Source organism: Neoarius graeffei, chromosome 23 (genome assembly GCF_027579695.1).
Source record: "Neoarius graeffei isolate fNeoGra1 chromosome 23, fNeoGra1.pri, whole genome shotgun sequence".
NCBI lineage: Eukaryota > Metazoa > Chordata > Actinopteri > Siluriformes > Ariidae > Neoarius > Neoarius graeffei.
The window spans coordinates 18,341,017-18,361,665 of record NC_083591.1 but is presented as its reverse complement, the minus strand read 5'-3'; the positions used below and the strand labels follow the sequence as shown (position 1 = coordinate 18,361,665).

General features: G+C 46.3%; 1 protein-coding gene across 1 annotated transcript in view; it reads left to right on the top strand.

The window, feature by feature from the left end:
* Window positions 1–20,649, top strand: part of LOC132871269 (syntaxin-1A-like) — a 422,244-nt gene that overhangs the window by 310,361 nt on the left and 91,234 nt on the right. Inside the window, exons 5-6 of the mRNA XM_060905390.1 lie at window positions 5,444–5,517; window positions 7,552–7,660. Coding sequence (XP_060761373.1) covers window positions 5,444–5,517; window positions 7,552–7,660 — 183 coding nt within the window. The remainder of the gene's footprint in view (window positions 1–5,443; window positions 5,518–7,551; window positions 7,661–20,649) is intronic.

The following is a 20,649-nucleotide window of genomic DNA, read 5'->3' as shown; positions in this document are numbered from 1 at the left end:
CCAGGTGTAACTTTCAACTGTCCTCATGGGGCCATCCTCCACAGAAGCGATGTGATACTGTTGGAGCGAGACTCCAACCAGACACGGCACCAGGATGGCTCAGGCAGGTCTGAGGGGCAGAAGAGGTCAGCATCTCGATCCCAGGACCGACATATAACTCAGATGGACAGATTGGGGGGGGGGGGGAGAGAAAACACAGGTTGCTTCAAATTCCTGGGGATCCATATCTCGCAGGACCTCACCTGGACAACCAACTGCTCCAACTTGGTCAAGAAAGCTCACCAGTGTCTCTTTTTCTTGAGGACTCTGAAGAAAAACCATCTCTCTTTAGACATCCTTGTGAACTTCTACTGCTGTACCATTGAGAGCATCCTAACCAACTGTATTACAGTCTGGTATGGGAACTGCTCTGTCTCGGACTGGAAGGCACTTCAGAGGGTGGTGAAGATTGCCCAGCATGTTGTGGGAACCTCACTTCCTGCTATTGAGGACATCTACAGGAAGCGATGTCTCAGGAGAGCCATAAACATCAGCAAAGACTCCTGCCATCCAGCACACAAACTGTTCACTCTCCTGCCCTCTGGAAGGTGCTACAGGAGCCTTTGGACCAGGTTCAGGAACAAGTGGTTTTTTTTTTTTCTTTCCTTCAGCTGTCTCACTGTCTCACTTCAGCTGCCCCCCCCGAACAAAACTGAATTGACTTGAACTGACTTCACTGCACTTTAACTGCACGATCACCATTTGCATTACTGTTTGTTAGGGCTCAAGCACCATTCGGTGCGAGACCCTATTGTTTTTCGAAGGATTATTATTATTATTATTATTCTGCCGTGTTTGGCCTTATTTGAGGCAGTTCCCATGCACAAAAACTCATGAAATTTGATACACGCATCAGTCATTGTCCTCGCTACTCAGCCACAGACTTTTGGCCCCGGACATGGCCCAGGGACTTCATAGTGCCCCTTTTTCCATTTCCCATTGAAATGAATGGGTAGAACTTTGGAATGATGTCATAAGGCCATTTGGAGTGAAATTACACGTGGTCATTTTTAACGTACTCCTCCTAGATGGTTCATCAAATTCATGTCAAACTTGGCAAACATGATGCCAAGATATTACTAAAGTTGAATTGCTAAGGGATTTTTGATATGTTGTAATATGTTGAAATAATATAACATATAATATGCCAAGATATTGCTGAATGTTGAACTTGATATCTTATAATATGATTCTGATGCATTGTGTGAACGCGGACCACACACAGTCTGTATGCTACACTGTAACAATTTTACTGCCTGGTGTGGACCAAATAATCGAACACACACACACACACACACACACACACACACACACACACACACACACACACACACACACTAATAGTGACCTTCTATCATTGTGCATTTTGTTGCAGACAAAATGCACAGTGATTTTTGATATATTGTAATATGTTGAAATATTATAACATATAATATGCCAAGATATTACTGAATGTTGAATTTGATATCTGTAGGATATTGCTGAATGTTGAACTCGATATCTTGTAATATGACTCTGATTCTGATACTCTTTAGCCGTTATGGGCCTGTCTGATGAACATTTGATGAATATATGACATGTGACTGTTTTGTTGGGTGGCGGGATGTCCTGGGTTGCAGAACCACATGTGTGAGGGCCCGTCAAGGCCGCTAGTTCATACTGTGTTTTGTATATACTGCAGATATCTATATCACATCATACCATTGCACTATAGTTCATTCATATTGCATATTTGTACATACTGTAAATATCTATCATATTCTACCATTCCATACCCTGTAATTCATGTACATTTATATTTGTATATTGCACTTATGTTATTTACTGCTATGCACTTCTGGTTAGATGCAATCTGCATTTCGTTGCCTTGTACCTGTGACATGTGCAATGACAAAGTTGAATCTAATCTAATCTAATTTGTAAAACAGCTATAGGTAATGTAATGTGATGCCTCATTCATTGGTTGGCACCATGCCAAATTCATTTTTGGCACTGTGCCAATTATGTCAGAATATTAGTCACGGATACTCTATTTCTAACATGGGACCAACTTTAACCTGTACAAAATGTTAGCAACAAAGCTAGAACTGTTGTTGATACAAGATAGTCAGTCATAAAATGTGTTTTTATTATTATACCCCCACTCTGAAGGGGGAATACTGGTTTACCTCTGTCTGTCCGTCAATATCTCTGTATTTCCGTCCATCCAAAATGCCCTTTCTCTCAGCAACCACAAATCATAGCCACTTGGTACCAAACTTCAGCTTGGGGTTCTATACCGTGTCTACCGTTTTCAGGTCTGTCACACATCGACTTCCTGTTCACCGACTGAATGTATTTATGAAACATATAGTGTGGATTTTGACACTATTTCAAGAAGCAAAATGCTATTTCAAAATGACAGTTTACCAGGATGGGCGGCACGGTGGTGTAGTGGTTAGCATTGTCGCCTCACAGCAAGAAGGTCCAGGTTCAAGCCCTGTGGCCGGCGAGGGCCTTTCTGTGCGGAGTTTGCATGTTCTTCCCGTGTCCGCGTGGGTTTCCTCTGGGTGCTCCGGTTTCCCCCACAGTCCAAAGACATGCAGATTAGGTTAACTGGTGACTCTAAATTGACTGTAGGTGTGAGTGTGAATGATTGTTTGTGTCTAATGCCGCTTTTCCACTACCAACGCGGCTGAGTTGGGCTGAGTCGAGCTGAGTGGGGCTGTTGGAGTTGCATTTCGACTACAACCACGCTGAACCGTGCTGGCTGGAAGTGGGTGGACACATTGGGTGGAGTTAGCGAAAGTGGGTGGACGTCACGTGATGTCATTAGGCGGCGCAAACAGTGACATCAGTGACCTTTTAAGCGGTAGTCTCACGACCCGGATAGTAAACAATAAACATGGAGGACATGGAGTCATTAGTGTTGCTGGTCTTGGTGCTGTGGCTTGTTGTCGGTGACAACGCCAACAGATACTGGCAAGAGTGTATAGATGAGGCGAGGTGCATAAGGCTTCAGAAATTCTCGTAATTCGTAATTCTTCTTCTTCCGGGTTTACAATGTTTACAGATCCCAACGTGCTCGCGGGGGGTGTGTGGGCATGTGAGGACACTCCTCCTCACCAATCAGTGCACAGGGGAGTGTCTCGTCATGCCCCTAGCCCCACTCGGCTCGGTTTGGCTCGCTTCAGCCCTACTCCAAAACCGTGCGAGTTTTGGGTGCTGAGTAGGGCTGAAGCGAGCTGAGTCATGCTGCTCTGAGGTAGTCGAAACGCGAGCCGTGTCGGGCTGAAGTGAGCTGAAAAAGGGTAGTGGAAAAGGGCCATAAGTGTCAGCCCTGTGATGACCTGGCGACTTGTCCAGGGTGTACCCCGCCTTTCGCCCGTAGTCAGCTGGGATAGGCTCCAGCTTGCCTGCGACCCTGTAGAACAGGATAAAGCGGCTAGAGATAATGAGGTGAGTTTACCAGGATGCTATTTGAAATACCTGGGGAGAACACTGCTCTTTACTTACTTGTTTCAGGGTTAATTATTTGTTGAAGTCAACATTCATACGATATAGAACCCCAAGCTGAATAATAATTATACATTCATAATCATTCCTTTGATTGTTTGCACTCTGATATAAGTGAGAGCAAGGGATACGCAAGTGAGCAGTAGTTCACAGTTGATCTTGTTCTTTTTAACCTCTGAACACGTAGTGTTGAAAACATGGAGACCAGGACTCAGAATCAGTCATGCACAATGAATGGACGCTGTTGAGTGTTGACTCATTTCTGGTTCTGGACAGTAACTACACGGTAGTCATTTAAAATGAGTCTCTGTCTCAAGTCCTCTAGAACCAGCCTCAGTCCAACACAGTCATGGATGATGTTAAAAGTGGTGAATGTATCCTGTAGGGGCACTATTGAGGTGACCATTTGTTGATGGTTACTGGATCAGTCAGCAAAAACAGTGCAAAATATTGTGTGCTTTTCAACGCCGTTTCTACGCATTCTGTAAACAGAGCATCTGGTACAAAAATACCATGGCGCGACACATTCAGATTTGCATCAAAATGGAATCACTTGTTCCTTGGCCCATGGCTCACCATTCCTCAAAATTTCATCAAATCCGTTCACTACTTTTTGAGTTACGTTGAGAACAAACAAACAAATGGGCAACAGACAATTGGCAACAACCAATCAGATCAGAGCAAATCTATTGCCAGGGAGACAGACAATGCAAAGATGGACACTGAAACATTTGCAGCTGTAACTTTTGTCTTGGCTTCAGCCTTTATTTCGCTCAAGTAAGTATCACTTCAGGAACAAAACTGAGTAGTTAAATTGATGCTCTGGCACAAAAGATAATTTGCCATTATTTTAACATTTATAAGTCAAAATGACCACATTCTGTTAATAATAAACACTTTTTAATCTCTTTAAAAATGCTGCTAGCCTCAATCACATATAACTAATAACTGACACATACATCACAAAAACATCATTGTTTAATTCTTATCTCAGCAAAAAAGAACATAGACCAGGAGCTGGCTGCTGAGGAAGAAAAGGAACTAACGGAGCTCCTGAAAGGCTTTCTTTCTTTTTTAGATCCTGAAGTTTGTACTGTTTTGCCCTTGGGCTCCACAAGTAGTCATGCTCTGTATGTGAATCAGATCAGATGATAAGTTAGACAATCTCTATTACAACTCAAAAAAAAAAAAAAATCATGAGCTGTCCATCACTTGACGCAAGAGAGATAATGTTATCCCTATGTAGCTAGCGATAATTTTCAGCTAACTACGTTAGTAAAAACCACTGCCAGTTAGCTAAATCCCATTCGATCTCTATGGAGCGGTGGTTTGCTAATGGCAGTTTACACTTCGCTGAAAAAAAAAAATCAATGTTTTAATTACAACCTGAGAACATAAAAATGGAGGTCTGTTGGTTCAGCATTTAATGAGGTAAATTCACCACTTTGTGTTTACACATAACATAACTTACTAGTTTTTTCTTTGCTCCACTGCTGGAAATGCCACCATCTTTGTTGAAAGTTTCAGAAGCTCTCAGGTGATCATGTGATTCACTGCTAGCACTTAAGTTGCCCAAAAGGATCAAAATTGTTCAGATTGAAATTATGTTGCCCAATCTCAATGGGAAAGTGTCGAAGCGTAATTGCCCAGCAACACTGCCCGGCAACATCTCCCCAAAAGTTGCCCCATGTATCATCACCTATAGTGCATAGTATGCCATTCAAGCCACTAGATTTTCCACTGTGGCACTCTGAGGAGAACTTCATCAAATAAAGTATTTTTGAGTTCAGATCACTGACCACACCTGCAAAATTCAGAGTTGAAACTAGACATCAAGTCACTGACTTATCTTATACTGTATCTTATATCTTGTCTATTTTATACTGAGTGTGCAGTGTTTTTCTCCCAGGTATCCAGCAGACCATCGAGCAGGAGGAAGGACAGAACAGGTCTTCAGCTGATTTGAGGATACGGAAAACACAAGTGAGTGAACTTGACTTAACGCGACTTTAGACAGGAAGCAAGAGCTACACTGTTATACATGTATGTGATATAAGATAATGCTTTTGTCATAATAATACATAATAATGAAATCGCAAAAATAAAACGTATGATCACGGCATTAGTATGCGCGGGTGTGGCGGATTAATTCTATGAATATTGTATGAGTATACAGTCCTGTGCAAGTCTTAAGCACATGTAAGGAAATGCAGTAGACCAAAAATGGCTTAAAAATAATTAAATGTAATGTTTCAACATTAAAAAATACTATAAACAGTAATCAGTAAGCCATAATAAATGAAATAAAGTCAATATTTGGTGTGAGACAATCTTTTGCTTAAAAAAAAAAAGTAGTCTCTGGTCCAATGAGCGCAGTTTTATAAGGAAATGAGCTGTAGGTTTTATTGAGCATCTTACAGAACCAGCCACAGTTCTTCTGGACACTTTGACTGTCACACTTGCTTCTTAATTTTGCACCAAAACCCAGTAGCATTCATTATGTTTTATTACCTCGCCCGCGACAGAGTAAGCGGGGCGAGGTGTTGTAATCAGTGCAGGTTTTTTTTTGTGTGTGTGCGCGCGTGTGTCCCTGTTAACAATCTAGTGTCTAGATGGTTGCACCAATTAACTTCAAATTTTCAGGGTAGGTGGGCAATGGTCCATAGATTTACCTCATTTTAAATTTTGGGGGTAATCGGGTCAAGGCGAAAGTCAAGGTCACTGGAAAGGTGAAAGATCAAAATATATTTTCCATTATAACTCAAATGGTTTCCGATAGACAGATGTTTACTCTTATGAGCATATAGGAACTCCCATATGGCCTTTCATTTGGCACCGTGATCTTTGACCTTGAAAGGTTAAACTCAAGGTCACAGATTTTCAGAGTGCTGTAACTTGAAAATGGTTGATGGTAGACAGATTTTCCCATTATCAACTTATAGGAAATGCCATATGGGCTTTCATTTGGCACCATGATCTTTGACCTTGAGTAACCTGGAAAGGTCAAACTGAAGGTCATGGGTTTTCAAAGGGCTATAACTTTAAAATGGTTCATGATAGCCAGATGTTTACCATTATCAACCTGTAAGAAATCCCATATGGGCTTTCAGTTGCTGCCATGACCTTTGACCTTGAATGACTTTGAAATGTCAAACTCAAGATCATGGATTTTCATAGGACCTAACCTGACAGCTACCAGCTGTCCAAGGTCACCCAGCTGTCTACCATCAACCATTTTCTAACCTGACAGCTGATGATTGAGAAATATTACCATTATCAACATATAGGTATAAAATAAGTGCTGCCGGGCAAGGTTTGTTTTGCCTGGCAACACTTGCTTTTTAGTTTGAAAAGTAGCCTCTTTTGTAATGCGCTGCTCAGATACAAACTTTTTTCCCCTGTAACATTTAATTTTGTGCTGGAAAAAACACGAGCGTTTGGAAGTCTAAAATGTTTTTTGTACTGACTCAATAATGTAGAAGTCATAAAATAGAAATCTATAACAAAGTTTGTATGAAAAAAAATAGGGAGCCTAAGGCTTTTGCACAATATTGTATATTGAAGGGTTGTAGTTACAGGTCAGTGATATCCAATCTAATCAACTGACCTGTAACTAAAAACGTTTAAAATGTGTGGCATTAAATGGATTTTTCTCACTATCTCGGTCTAAGCTGTACTAAATCACGCAGACATTCATGATCATTAAACTTGTGCCTAAATTAAATGCACTAAATTTAACCAGCCTTGTTAAGCTATGAAATTGCTACACATATTTTACTACTGCATCAATAAAATATCAAGCCTTTTCCATGAAGTGTAATAGGCGTAATGTGGTATCAATTATCATGCCAAGCAGGATATGCCAATGGTATAGCACAAAATTATTTTCACTTGCGTGAAAATAGAACATGTAGTAGAGCTTATAGGAGAGATAAAGTGTTGAATTTGTCATACTGGTACAAGAACATTGCTTGGAACACATTTTAACTTAATGATTTCTCCCTTTTCTTTTCCCAGCACTCCACTCTGTCACGTAAATTCGTGGAGGTAATGTCGGAGTACAATGCGACGCAATCCAGTTACAGGGAGCGCTGCAAGGGCCGCATCCAGAGACAGCTGGAGATCAGTGAGTGTGAACACACCTTTATAAGATGGAATATTTACTGTAGAAGAATGGACATGTAATGACATGACTGTAAAATGCAAGGCATCTTTATCTTGTCTCATTTTTTTCCCTTCATGATACTGTTTCTGTCTGACTTTTACCACAATCCTGGTGAACCTTAGGTGCTAAAGAAGGCAACTGGACTTGCTTGAAATCCTTGAAGACATTTCATCTCTCATCTGAAAGGTTTCTTCAGTTCTGACTGACTAGTCAGGAGTTCCAGAAATTTATCCTCTAGTGGACCAAAAACAACCCTAAGGAGAGTCGTTGAGGTCACATGGGTTGTTGACCCTCTCAGTCATCCTGTAGGTTGTTGGGGTCATTGGAGGTTGGGTGTGAAGGTGTTAGCAGCCTAGAGGGTTGTTAGGATGATCTGTGGATCGTTGGTTCTCTCTGCTATCATGTGAGTCATTGAAGTCAGCTGAGTCTTGGGCCAAGTTTACATTAGACCGTATCTGTCTCGTTTTCTTCGCGGATGCACTGTCCGTTTACATTAAACCGCCTGGAAACGCCGGGAAACGGGAATCCGCCAGCGTCCACGTATTCAATCTAGATCGTGTCAGCTCCGGTGCTGTGTAAACATTGAGATACGCAGATACGCTGTGCTGAGCTCTAGCTGGCGTCGTCATTGGACAACGTCACTGTGACATCCACCTTCTTGATTCGCTGGCGTTGGTCATATGACGCGACTGCTGAAAAACGGCGCGGACTTCCGCCTTGTATCACCTTTCATTAAAGAGTATAAAAGTATGAAAATACTGCAAATACTGATGCAAATACTGCCCATTGTGTAGTTATGATTGTCTTTAGGCTTGCCATCCTTCCACTTGCAAGTGGTAAGTGATATGCGCTGGGATCACACACACAGCGGCTCAGTCCCGAAAACACTGCTTGTGCACTTCACTCGCGTGCTCTGTGAGCTGCGCAGGGCCAGAGTGCGCACCCTCCAGAGGGCACTCGCTGTTCAGGGCGGAGTGATTTGGAGCGCAGGATGCCTGCGGAGCCGAGCGTATCCGTGTATTGGTGTTGCTGTGTGCACGCAAATCGTGTATTGGTGTTGCTGTGTGCACACTAATCGTTTTAAAAACGTTAATCTGATGATCCGCTGATACGGTCTAATGTAAACATGGGCTTAGTGTGGATGTGTATTCAGTTTTCTGGGAAGTGATGAGTGGTGTCTCAGACCACTTCCTCTGTTCAGTGATTGTCGTTCCAGGTTAATGAAGGTGGCCTTTTTTTTTTTTATAAACTCTTTCAAACCACTGGTCTTCTCTGGCTAGAATGCATAAATTGCAGTCCTGAAATGAGTGTCCTTTGTTATTAAGATGAAGATAGACTGCAGAGTCCTGGCCTGAGGAACTGGCTGTCCTTGTGAAGCGGTTGTTTCGTTTCCCCAATGTACAAGTCTGTGCATTCCTCACTGCATTGAATGGCGTACACTACGTTATTCTGTTTGTGTCTGGGTATTCTGCCCTTAGGATGGACCAGTTTGTGCCTCAGAGTGTTTCTGGGCTTGAAGTGTACAGGGATGTTGTGTTTGTAGAAGATCCTCCTGAGTTTCTCAGATAGTCCAAGAGGGTCAGCGACCCATGTGACCTCAATGACTCTCCTTAGGGTTGCTTTTGGTCCACTAGAGGATAAATACCTGAAACTCCCCACTAGTCAGACAGAACTGAAGAAGGCTTTCGGATGAGAGGTGAAACGTCTTCAAGGATTTCAAGCAAGTCCAGTTGCATTGTACCTACGGATTACAATGACCTGGATGACTGAGAACCTTCACAGACAAAAATCCTGGTGCATCACATTCAGTCGGTTTGTCTGTGGAAGTGGGTTAGTAACTTTGTGTGTGGTTTAAGACAAATTTATCAAAATATAATAATAGAAACTAACTTTATTCTCCAAGTCCAGACTCATGCGGAAGGAGTGGGAGTGCTGTCTTCCATCGATTTTCATTGGTTGACATGAATGATCAATTCCAGCTGGTTCTTGAGCCCAAGTTTGATCTGATTGGCTGCAGACAGAGAGACATATTTGCGCTCAAATAGTGTTGATCCTTAACAATACAGTTGCCACTAAATTATCAATATTATTATTATTTTCAGCAATGCTGATATGTATGAAATGTTTAATATTGGTGAACTGATTTTCACCAAGCTCTAATAGTTAATCTAAAAAAGCTCTAACAGTGTCTGGGTGTGTGTGAGAGCTGGTGAATCTAGCTTAGCTATCAAAATCTAACCGTAATATTGTCTACTGAAGACGCAAATATCAGCATCGTGTGCGTTTAAATTCTAGGTTTTAAACATGTATCCCGGGCAGCACGGTGGTGTAGTGGTTGGCACCGTCGCCTCACAGCAAGAAGGTCCGGGTTCGAGCCCCGTGGCCGGCGAGGGTCTTTCTCTGTGGAGTTTGCATGTTCTCCCCGTGTCCACGTGGGTTTCCTCCAGGTGCTCCGGTTTCTCCCACAGTCCAAAGACATGCAGGTTAAGTTAACTGGTGACTCTAAATTGACCATAGGTGTGAATGTGAGTGTGAATGGTTGTCTGTATCTATGTGTCAGCCCTGTGATGACCTGGCGACTTGTCCAGGGTGTACCCTGCCTTTCGCCCGTAGTCAGCTGGGGCTCCAGCTCCAGCTTGCCTGTGACCCTGTAGAACAGGATAAAGCGGCTAGAGATAATGAGATGAGATGAAACATGTATCCCAGTTTTTACTAATGGCCTTGTGATTTGCTTAGATAATGCAATGAAGATAAAAGGACATCTTAAAGGACATACATGTAAATAAATAATATTCGTTATGCACCTGACTCATGATCTATTCATTAACTGCAGTAAACCTGATGGAAGAGGGAAGCATGACATAAGATCCTGAGATTTTTAAGTGGTTAAAGGTGCTGACTGCAAAGTCATCTGAAATTTTTACACTGTTTATCGTGCATGCCATTTTCTTATGTCCTGCAAGAACAATATCATGCGGATGAGATGTGATGATTTTGATGTCCTGAGGATCGCTTTTCTCCATTTTGGGACCATTTTCCTACCTCTTGAGGTAAACAGTATGGCCCTATGGATGGAAACAGGAAACAGCCGAACACGAGGAAGGAGCTTTAACTAATTAGCATAACTATGGAACTGCATCATACCAAGATGGTGATGCGTGGAAAACATCGTGACTCTGTATCGACCTTAGAGAGTTTTGAGTCACCGGGATGTAATTTGTGGTCGACATTCGCGAATAGATCTGTGAAACAAAAGACAAATATATCTTTTCTCTGTTACTGCTTTTGTGTTCTCATTTCTTTCTCTACAAGATGAAAACATGAGGTGTATAACTCCATACTCAGACTCACCAATCCAAGACAAGCGCTGCAAATTCTTTGTCAGATTTCGCACCTGTTTCATCCTTCAGTCGATTCCAGCGGTCGATCAAGTCAAGTTTATTTTTATAGCACTTATAACAATACTAGTGCATTTCAAAAAATTAGAATATTGTGAAAGTTCAATATTTTCCATCAGTTATTTAAGAAAGTGAAAATGTTATATATTATAGACTCATTACACATAAACTAAAATGTTTCAAGCATTTTTCTATTTTAATTTTAATCAGTATGGCATACAGTACAAAAACATAAAAAAAACCCATCTCAAAATATTAGAATATTTCATTTCGAGTTTGAGTAAAACAGTATGAACACAGTGTATCTCTCGGTCTAGTTCAGTACACACAACCACAATCATGGGGAAGACTGCTGACTTGACTGTTGTCCAGAAGATGATCACTGATGCCCTCCACAAGGAGGGTAAGCCACAAAAGGTCACTGCTGAAAAGGGTGGCTGGAAGGTGCACAAGCAACAGGGATGGCCACAGTCTTGAGAGGATTGTCAAGAAAAGTTGATTCAAGAACCTGGGAGAGCTTCACAAGGAGTGTGTGGCAGCGGGGGCTTGGTCAAGCACCGGTCTGTGACAGGAGGGCGGAGTTGGGGAAGGTAAGTGGCAGAATCGCTTCACCTGAGTGTCATTAACCTGTGTTTTATGTGTTCTCCCCAGTAAACCGCCCTATTTAAGGAGGGAGAGCGAGAGCAGAGGGAGACCCGGACGAGACGCTGTGTGTGTGTGTCTCTCGCGCTATTGTGAAACAGTATTGTAACCCTGAAAAGTGTGGCAATAAAGCCGTTAGACAAACCTGATCTCTGTCCTGCCGTCCTCTGTGCTCCACCCACACGCGGTTCTCGCTACAGTGGTGCTGAAACCCGGGATCGTGGAGCACCTGTCCTGCAGCCCCATGGAATCCTCCCCGTTCGCGGACTTGGTCCACGCCCTCGCCACGGCTCAGCAGAGCCAGCACCAGGCGCTCGTCACACTCCGGAAGGAGCAGGAGCGCCGCTTCGAAGCCCTGGTGCTGGCTCAACAGGAAGACCGTGAAGCGTTCCGGCGCCTCCTCGCGTCGGCGGGGTCCACCAGCGCCCCGGCCGCGGGCCCATCTCCCATCACCTTGACTAAGATGGGCCCGCAGGACGACCCCGAGGCGTTCATCGCGTTATTCGAACAGGTCGCCGAAGCCTCGGGGTGGCCGATGGAACAGCGCGCGGCGCGCCTCCTCCCCCTCCTGACGGGAGAGGCGCAGTTAGCCGCACTACAGCTCCCCGCCGACCACCGGCTGGCCTACGCCGACCTTCGCCGGGCTGTCCTCCAGCGCGTGGGGCGCACGCCGGAGCAGCAGCGCCAGCGCTTCCGCGCGCTGCGAATGGAGGAAGTCGGCAGCCCGTTCGCGTTCGGCCAGCAGCTCCGGGACGCCTGCTGGCGGTGGCTGAGGGCCGAAGATCGCGACGCCGAGGGGATCATCGACCAGGTGGCGCTGGAGCAGTTCATCGCCCGCCTACCCGCCGGAACCGCGGAGTGGGTCCAGTGCCACCGCCCGGCGTCGCTGGATCAGGCCGTAGGACTGGCGGAGGATCATCTGGCGGCTGTCCCGGCGGCAGGACAACGGATGTCTCTCTCTCTCTCTTCCCCCTCCTCCCGTGTCCCGTCCTCGCCCCATTCCCCCACCACGGAGGCGGGGGCCGGCCCCACCCCAGCCGGCCCGCCGCACCCGTGGTGCCCTCCCGTTTCTCCCTTCTGTGTCTGTCTCTCCCCCCCCTCAGGTGAGTGACCCTCAATCCACAGCTGCAGAGGGGAGGCCCGGGCCGGTTTGCTGGCGCTGCGGGGAACCGGGCCACCTGCAGCAACAGTGTGCCGCGATGGAGGTGGGGGCGGTGGTGCGGATCCCCGACGCGCCAGAGGCTGCCCTCGATCAGGCCGGAGCATATCGCATACCGGTAAGTGTACAAGGGGCGACCTATCAGGCGTTGGTGGATTCGGGTTGCAACCAGACCTCGATCCGCCAAAGCCTGGTGCAAGACGAGGCATTGGGGGGAGCACAAGGGGTGAAGGTGTTGTGTGTGCACGGGGATGTTCACTGCTACCCGTTGGTGTCGGTCCACATACATTTCAGAGGGGACAAATCTATAGTGAAGGCGGCGGTTAATCCTCGCCTTACCCACTCCTTAATCTTGGGGACTGATTGGCCGGGATTCCGGGGGTTGATGGCACACCTAGTAAAGAGTGGGTCCTGCTGGTTAGCCGGGGGGGGTCCCGGTGTTGTTTTGGCTGGAGCTGCGGTCGCAGGGCCGTCTACGTCATCTCCGCGACAGAGTGAGGGGCCCCCGGCTCCTCCTCTTTCTATTGGGGAATCCCTCGCGGATTTCCCACTGGAACAATCGCGAGACGAAACTCTGCGACACGCGTTTGACCAAGTGAGAGTAATCGATGGTCAAACGCTCCAGCCGAATGCCACCCCGACCTTCCCCTATTTTTCCATTTTAAAAGATAGGTTATACCAAGTGACGCAGGACACTCAGACGAAGGAGCGTGTCACCCAGTTGTTAATTCCAAAGAGCCGTCGGGAATTGGTATTCCAGGCGGCTCACTTTAATCCCATGGCGGGACACCTCGGGCAGGATAAAACACTCGCCCGGATAATGGCCCGATTCTATTGGCCGGGGATTCGCGGCGACGTCCGTAAGTGGTGTACGGCGTGCCGCGAATGCCAGTTAGTAAATCCAGCGGCCATTCCAAAAGCGCCCTTGCGCCCCCTACCATTAATCGAGACCCCGTTTGATCGAATTGGGATGGATCTCGTCGGGCCATTAGATCGGTCAACACGAGGGTACCGCTTTATATTGGTTCTGGTGGACTATGCAACGCGATACCCGGAAGCGGTGCCTCTTCGCAATATCTCCGCACGTAGTATTGCAGAGGCCCTCTTCCACGTCATCTCCGGGTCGGAATCCCGAAAGAGATTCTGACTGATCAAGGCACCTCATTTATGTCACGAACACTGGCCGAACTGTATGGGCTACTGGGTATTAAGCCGATCCGCACCAGCGTGTATCACCCACAAACGGACGGTTTAGTCGAACGGTTCAACCGCACCCTCAAGAATATTATCAAAAAATTCGTAAGTGAGGACGCACGTAACTGGGATAAGTGGCTCGAACCCTTGTTGTTTGCAGTGCGAGAGGTCCCCCAAGCCTCCACGGGGTTCTCCCCATTTGAATTACTGTATGGGCGTAAGCCGCGCGGCATCTTAGATGTACTGCGGGAAAATTGGGAGGAGGGACCTTCGCAGAGCAAAAATGAAATTCAATACGTTATGGATCTGCGCGCAAAACTCCACACGCTCACCCACTTAACTCAGGAGAATTTGCGGCAGGCCCAGGAACGGCAAACCCGCCTGTACAACAAGGGCACGCGCCTTAGAGAGTTCACTCCGGGAGATAAGGTACTCGTCCTGTTGCCCACGTCGAGCTCCAAATTAATCGCCAAGTGGCAAGGGCCCTTCGAGGTCACACGGCGAGTCGGGGACGTCGACTATGAGGTTAGGCGAACGGACAGGGAGGGGGCGCTACAGATCTACCACCTCAATCTGCTGAAGCTCTGGAATGAGGAGGTCCCCGTGGCGTTGGTGTCGGTAGTTCCGGAGAAGGCGGAGCTGGGGCCGGAGATCCAAAAAGGGTCATTGGCATCTCGCACCTCTCCGGTCCCCTGTGGAGACCACCTCTCCCCGACCCAACTCACGGAGGTCGCCCAGTTGCAGGCCGAGTTTTCGGATGTGTTCTCGCCCCGGCCCGGACGCACCAACCTCATAGAACACCACATAGAGACGCCCCCGGGGGTGGTAGTGCGTAGCCGTCCTTATAGATTACCCGAACACAAAAAAAAGGTGGTTCGGGAAGAACTTCAGGCCATGCTCGAAATGGGCATCGTCGAGGAGTCCCACAGTGACTGGAGCAGCCCGGTGGTCTTGGTTCCCAAGGCCGACGGCTCGGTCCGGTTCTGTGTGGACTATAGAAAAGTCAATGCGGTGTCTAAATTCGACGCGTACCCAATGCCTCGTATTGATGAGCTGCTTGATCGACTAGGCACGGCTCGCTTTTACTCGACACTGGATTTGACGAAGGGATATTGGCAGATCCCCTTGACTCCATTATCCCGGGAAAAAACGGCCTTTTCCACACCGTTCGGCTTACACCAGTTCGTCACACTTCCGTTTGGGCTGTTTGGGGCGCCCGCTACGTTTCAGCGGCTGATGGACCGGATCCTCCGGCCCCACGCCACCTATGCGGCCGCTTACTTAGACGACATAATCATTTATAGTAATGACTGGCAGCGGCACCTGCAACACCTGAGGGCCGTCCTTAGGTCGCTGAGGCGGGCGGGGCTCACTGCCAACCCGAAGAAGTGTGCGATTGGGCGGGTGGAAGTACGGTATCTGGGCTTCCACTTGGGTAACGGGCAGGTGCGTCCCCAAATTAATAAGACAGCAGCGATTGCGGCCTGCCCGAGACCCAAGACCAAAAAGGGGGTGAGACAGTTCCTGGGGCTGGCTGGCTATTATCGTAGGTTCATACCTAATTATTCGGACGTCACCAGCCCGCTGACTGACCTCACTAAAAAGGGGGCGCCAGATCCGGTCCAGTGGACGGAGCAGTGCCAGCGGGCTTTCTCTGAGGTAAAGGCTGCACTGTGTGGGGGGCCACTTTTGCACTCCCCTGACTTCTCTCTCCCCTTTTTGTTGCAGACGGATGCGTCGGACAGAGGGCTGGGGGCCGTTTTGTCCCAGCAGGTGGGGGGAGAGGACCGCCCAGTGTTGTACATCAGCCGGAAGCTGTCAGTGCGTGAGGGGCGCTACAGCACTATCGAGAAGGAGTGCCTGGCCATCAAGTGGGCGGTCCTCGCCCTCCGTTACTACCTGCTGGGGCGCTCTTTCACCCTCTGTTCGGACCACGCGCCCCTCCAGTGGCTCCACCGCATGAAGGATGCCAACGCGCGGATCACCCGTTGGTATCTGGCGCTCCAACCTTTCAACTTCAAGGTGGTCCACAGGCCGGGGGCGCAGATGGTCGTGGCGGACTTCCTCTCCCGTCAAGGGGGGGGGGGGTCGGCTGCGGGCCGGACGGGCGCCCGGCCTGAGTCGGGCGGTGGGGGTATGTGGCAGCGGGGGCGTGGTCAAGCACCGGTCTGTGACAGGAGGGTGGAGTTGGGGAAGGTAAGTGGCAGAATCGCTTCACCTGAGTGTCATTAACCTGTGTTTTGTGTGTTCTCCCCAGTAAACCGCCCTATTTAAGGAGGGAGAGCGAGAGCGAGAGCAGAGGGAGACCCGGACGAGACGCTGTGTGTGTGTGTCTCTCGCGCTATTGTGAAACAGTATTGTAACCCTGAAAAGTGTGGCAATAAAGCCGTTAGACAAACCTGATCTCTGTCCTGCCGTCCTCTGTGCTCCACCCACACGCGATTCTCGCTACAGAGTGGACTGAGGCTGGTGTCAGTGTATCAAGACCCATCACGAACAGACATCTTCAAGAAAGAGGATACAACTTTCGCATTCCTAATATCAAACTACTCCTGAGCCAGAGACAATGTCAGAAGTGTCTTATCTGGGCTAAGAAGAGAAAGAAAGGGACTGTTGCTCAGTGGTCCAAAGTCCTCTTTTCAGATGAAAGTACATTTTGCATTTAATTTGGAAATCACGGTTCTGGAGTCTGGAGGAAGAGTGGAGAGGCACAGAATCCACGGTGTTTGAAGCCCAGTGTGAAGTTTCCACAGTCTCTGATGATTTGGGGTGCCATGTCATCTGCTGGTGTTGGTCCACTGTATTTTATCAAGTCCAAAGTCAACACAACCATCTACCAGGAGATTTTAGAGCACTTCATGCTTCCATCTGCTGATGAGCTTTTTGGAGATGCTGATTTCCTTTTCAAGCAGGACTTAGCACCTACCCACAGTGCCAAAACTACTACCAAATTGTTTGCTGACCATGATATTACTGTGTTTGATTGCCAGCCAACCTGAACCCCATAGAGAATCTATGGGGTATTGTCAAGAGGAAGATGAGAAACACACGACCCAAAAATACAGATACGCTGAAGGCCACTATCAAAGCAACCTGGGCTTCAATAACACCTCAGCAGTGCCACAGACTGATCACCTCCATGCTACACCGCATTGATACAGTAATTCATGGTAAAGGAGCCCCAACCAAGTATTGAGTGTATAAATGAATATACTTTTCAGAAGTTGGACATTTCTGTATTGTAAATCCTTTTTTTGATTGATCTTAGGGAATATTCTAATAATTTGAGATACTGGATTTCTGATTTTCATGAGCTATAAGCAATAATCATCAAAATTAAAACAAAAAAGGCTTTAAATATTTCACTTTACATGTAATGAATATAGAATATATGAAAGTTTACCTTTTTGAATTAAATTATGAAAAAAGGAACTTTTTGATGGTATTCTAATTTTTTGAGATGGACTAGTAGACATTGTCGCAAAGCAGCTTTACAGAATTTGAATGACTTAAAACATGAGCTAATTTTATCCCTAATCTATCCCCAATGAGCAAGCCTGTGGCGACAACCTGAGCAACTCCCTCAGACGACATGAAGAAGAAACCTCAAGAGGAACCAGGCTCAAAAGGGAACCCATCCTCATTTGGGTGAATAACACAATGTGATTTATAACATTTTTAACAGTTTTAACATGAAGTCTGTTTCGTTGATGTTCTAAGTCTTCACTGATGGAAACTTGAGTGCAGAACTGTTCATGACAACTGCAGTCCTCAGCTATAAAAGCATTATTATAAGTGTCCAGAGCATCTTCCAAGTGTGACTTTCAACTGTCCATATGGGGCCATCCTCCACAGGAGCGATGTGATGAGACTCCAGCCAGACATAGGGCACCAGGATCAGAAGAAATCAGCATCTTGATCTCAGGATTGACATGTAACTGAGAGGGACAGACAGAGAGAGGGGGGAGGGAGAAAAAAGAGAGAAAACAGGTTGTTAGGTATGCCCAATATCACCTGATGAGTAGGAACAATATACATTTTGTGCTGAGCACAAGCAGGGACTCTGGCAAAGGTAACTATGACAGCATAACTAAAAGGGGAGAGCCAGAAGGTAACACAGGCATGAGGGTGCCAGCCACTACACCATCAACAAACTCGAGTGAGCAAGTGAGTGGGGGACTGACAGCATCCATACCTCCCAGTATACCAAACACTCATCTGAGGACCCTCCAAATCTACTCCTTTACCTCATAAACACTATTAACAAACAGTTTGACTAAACAGATATGTTTTCAGCAGAGACCTAAACGCTGAGACTGTGTCTGATTCCCGAACACTACTTGGAAGGCTGTTCCATAACTGTGGGGCTTTGTAAGAAAAGGCGCTGCCCCTGATGTAGCTTTTATGAGGTACCAGCAGATAGCCTGCACCTTTTGATCTAAGTAGACGTGGCGGGTCGTAAAGGACCAAAAGTTCGCTCAGATATTGTGCCGCGAGACTATTCAGCGATTTAAACGTCAATAGTAGTATTTTATAAACAAAACGAAATTTTATTGGGAGCCAATGCAGTGTGAATATGACTGGGGTGATGTGGTCATATTTTCTAGTTTTAGTAAGGATTCTTGCTGCTGCAGTTTGAACTAACTGGAGCTTGTTTATGCACTTATTGGAACATCCAGACAGTAAGGCATTACAATAATCCAACCTGGAGGTAACAAAAGCATGAACTAGTTTTTCTGCATCATGTAGTGACATTAAATTTCTTATCTTGGCAATATTTCTGAGATGAAAGAAAGCTATCCGGGTGATGTTATCAATGTGAGTTTCGAATGAAAGACTGGGGTCAATAATCACCCTGAGGTCTTTTACTGCTGCACGTGAAGAAACAGAAAGGCCATCCAGAGTTACTGTGTAATTAGAAAACCTACTTCTAGCTGCATGTGGTCCTAGTACAAGTACTTCAGTCTTGTCAGAGTTAAGCAGAAGGAAATTAATAAGCATCCAGTGTCTAATGTCCTTTACACATTCCTCAGTTCTATTAAGCTGGCATCTCATCTGGTTTTGCAGAAACATACAAATGTGTGTCATCAGCATAACAGTGGAATCTAATATCATGTTTACGAGTAATATCACCCAGTGTAACGCGCCTGTAACAAACCAGATGCTCACAGATTATGAATGAACTCAAGGTTTTAATGAGCACAATGGAAAAAGACAATGTACAACAGCCAGGCCAGGTCAATACTGAGAAATCCAAAACAGTAACGAGGGCTAGACAAATCGTGGTCGGAAAACAGGCGAGGATTGAAAAACTGGGAAGCAAGAGAAACGAGCAAACAAACACAAGGGCTAGGCAAAACAGGAGAGAACCAGAAGGCAAAAAGGGTCATACACAGGAATACAATCAGAATAGTAATGCTCAGTAGGCTCACAAAATGTGGAGGCAATACTGTGTGAGGAACAAAACAAACAAAGGGGTATAAATACAAATGGAAACAAAAAGGTACAGGTGATTGGTAATTAGAACTCGGGGGAGCCACTCCTAGGAAGTGGCTCCGGGTTGGCTGACAGAGTGCACGTGGTGGTGACTGGTGTGTGAGGGGGGATTGTGGGAAGTGGAGTCCTGAGTGTTAGGTGAACCCAGGAGCATGACACTCAGAGGTCTCATCTCATTATCTCTAGCCACTTTATCCTGTTCTACAGGGTTGCAGGCAAGCTGGAGCCTATCCCAGCTGGCTACGGGCCAAAGGCGGGGTACACCCTGGACAAGCCACCAGGTCATCACAGGGCTGACACATAGACACAGACAACCATTCACACTCACATTCACATCTACGGTCAATTTAGAGCAGGGGTGGGCAACAGTTTTAGTCTTTGGGCCACATTCTCTTTGGCAAAGTAAGCGGAGGGCCACATTGGACAATTGCTAATAAAACATAGTTACACAATTAAATGGTACAAATTAATTTGATGCAAATTATATATTGGGATACTTTACAGTTGCCTCAACTTTGCCAGCCTATTTCAAGGCCTGACACTTATTTTTGCTAGGCCTATCTGACATTGGCTACTCTAAGGTTACAATAACTGGATTTATATTCAAGGACTCATTTACTACACTCATTACTCATATTACTCATTCGGTAATAATCTAATTATTACCGAAACCTGGCTTCATCCGGAAATACCCGATGCTAGCTTGTAGCTAGCAGGTTGCACTCTGCTCCGCTGGGACAGGACTGAGGACTCCGGTAAGAGCAGAGGAGGGGGCTCTGTATTTATGTGCATGATAATTGGTGTAACAACCGAACAATTATAGACAAGCACTGTTCCCCAGACCTTGAGTACATGTCTGTAAGATGCCGGCTTTTTTTTCTCCCGAGAGAGCTAACTGTAGTGATTGTCACAGCTGTGTATATTCCACCCAACGCCTGTGTAAACACAGTGCTCTCTCTCCTGCTGAACACCGTAAATGAGCAGTAGCGAGCTCACCATGACGGTGTTCACATAATCGCAGGAGACTTTAATAAGGCCAACTTGAAGACTGTACTGCTGAA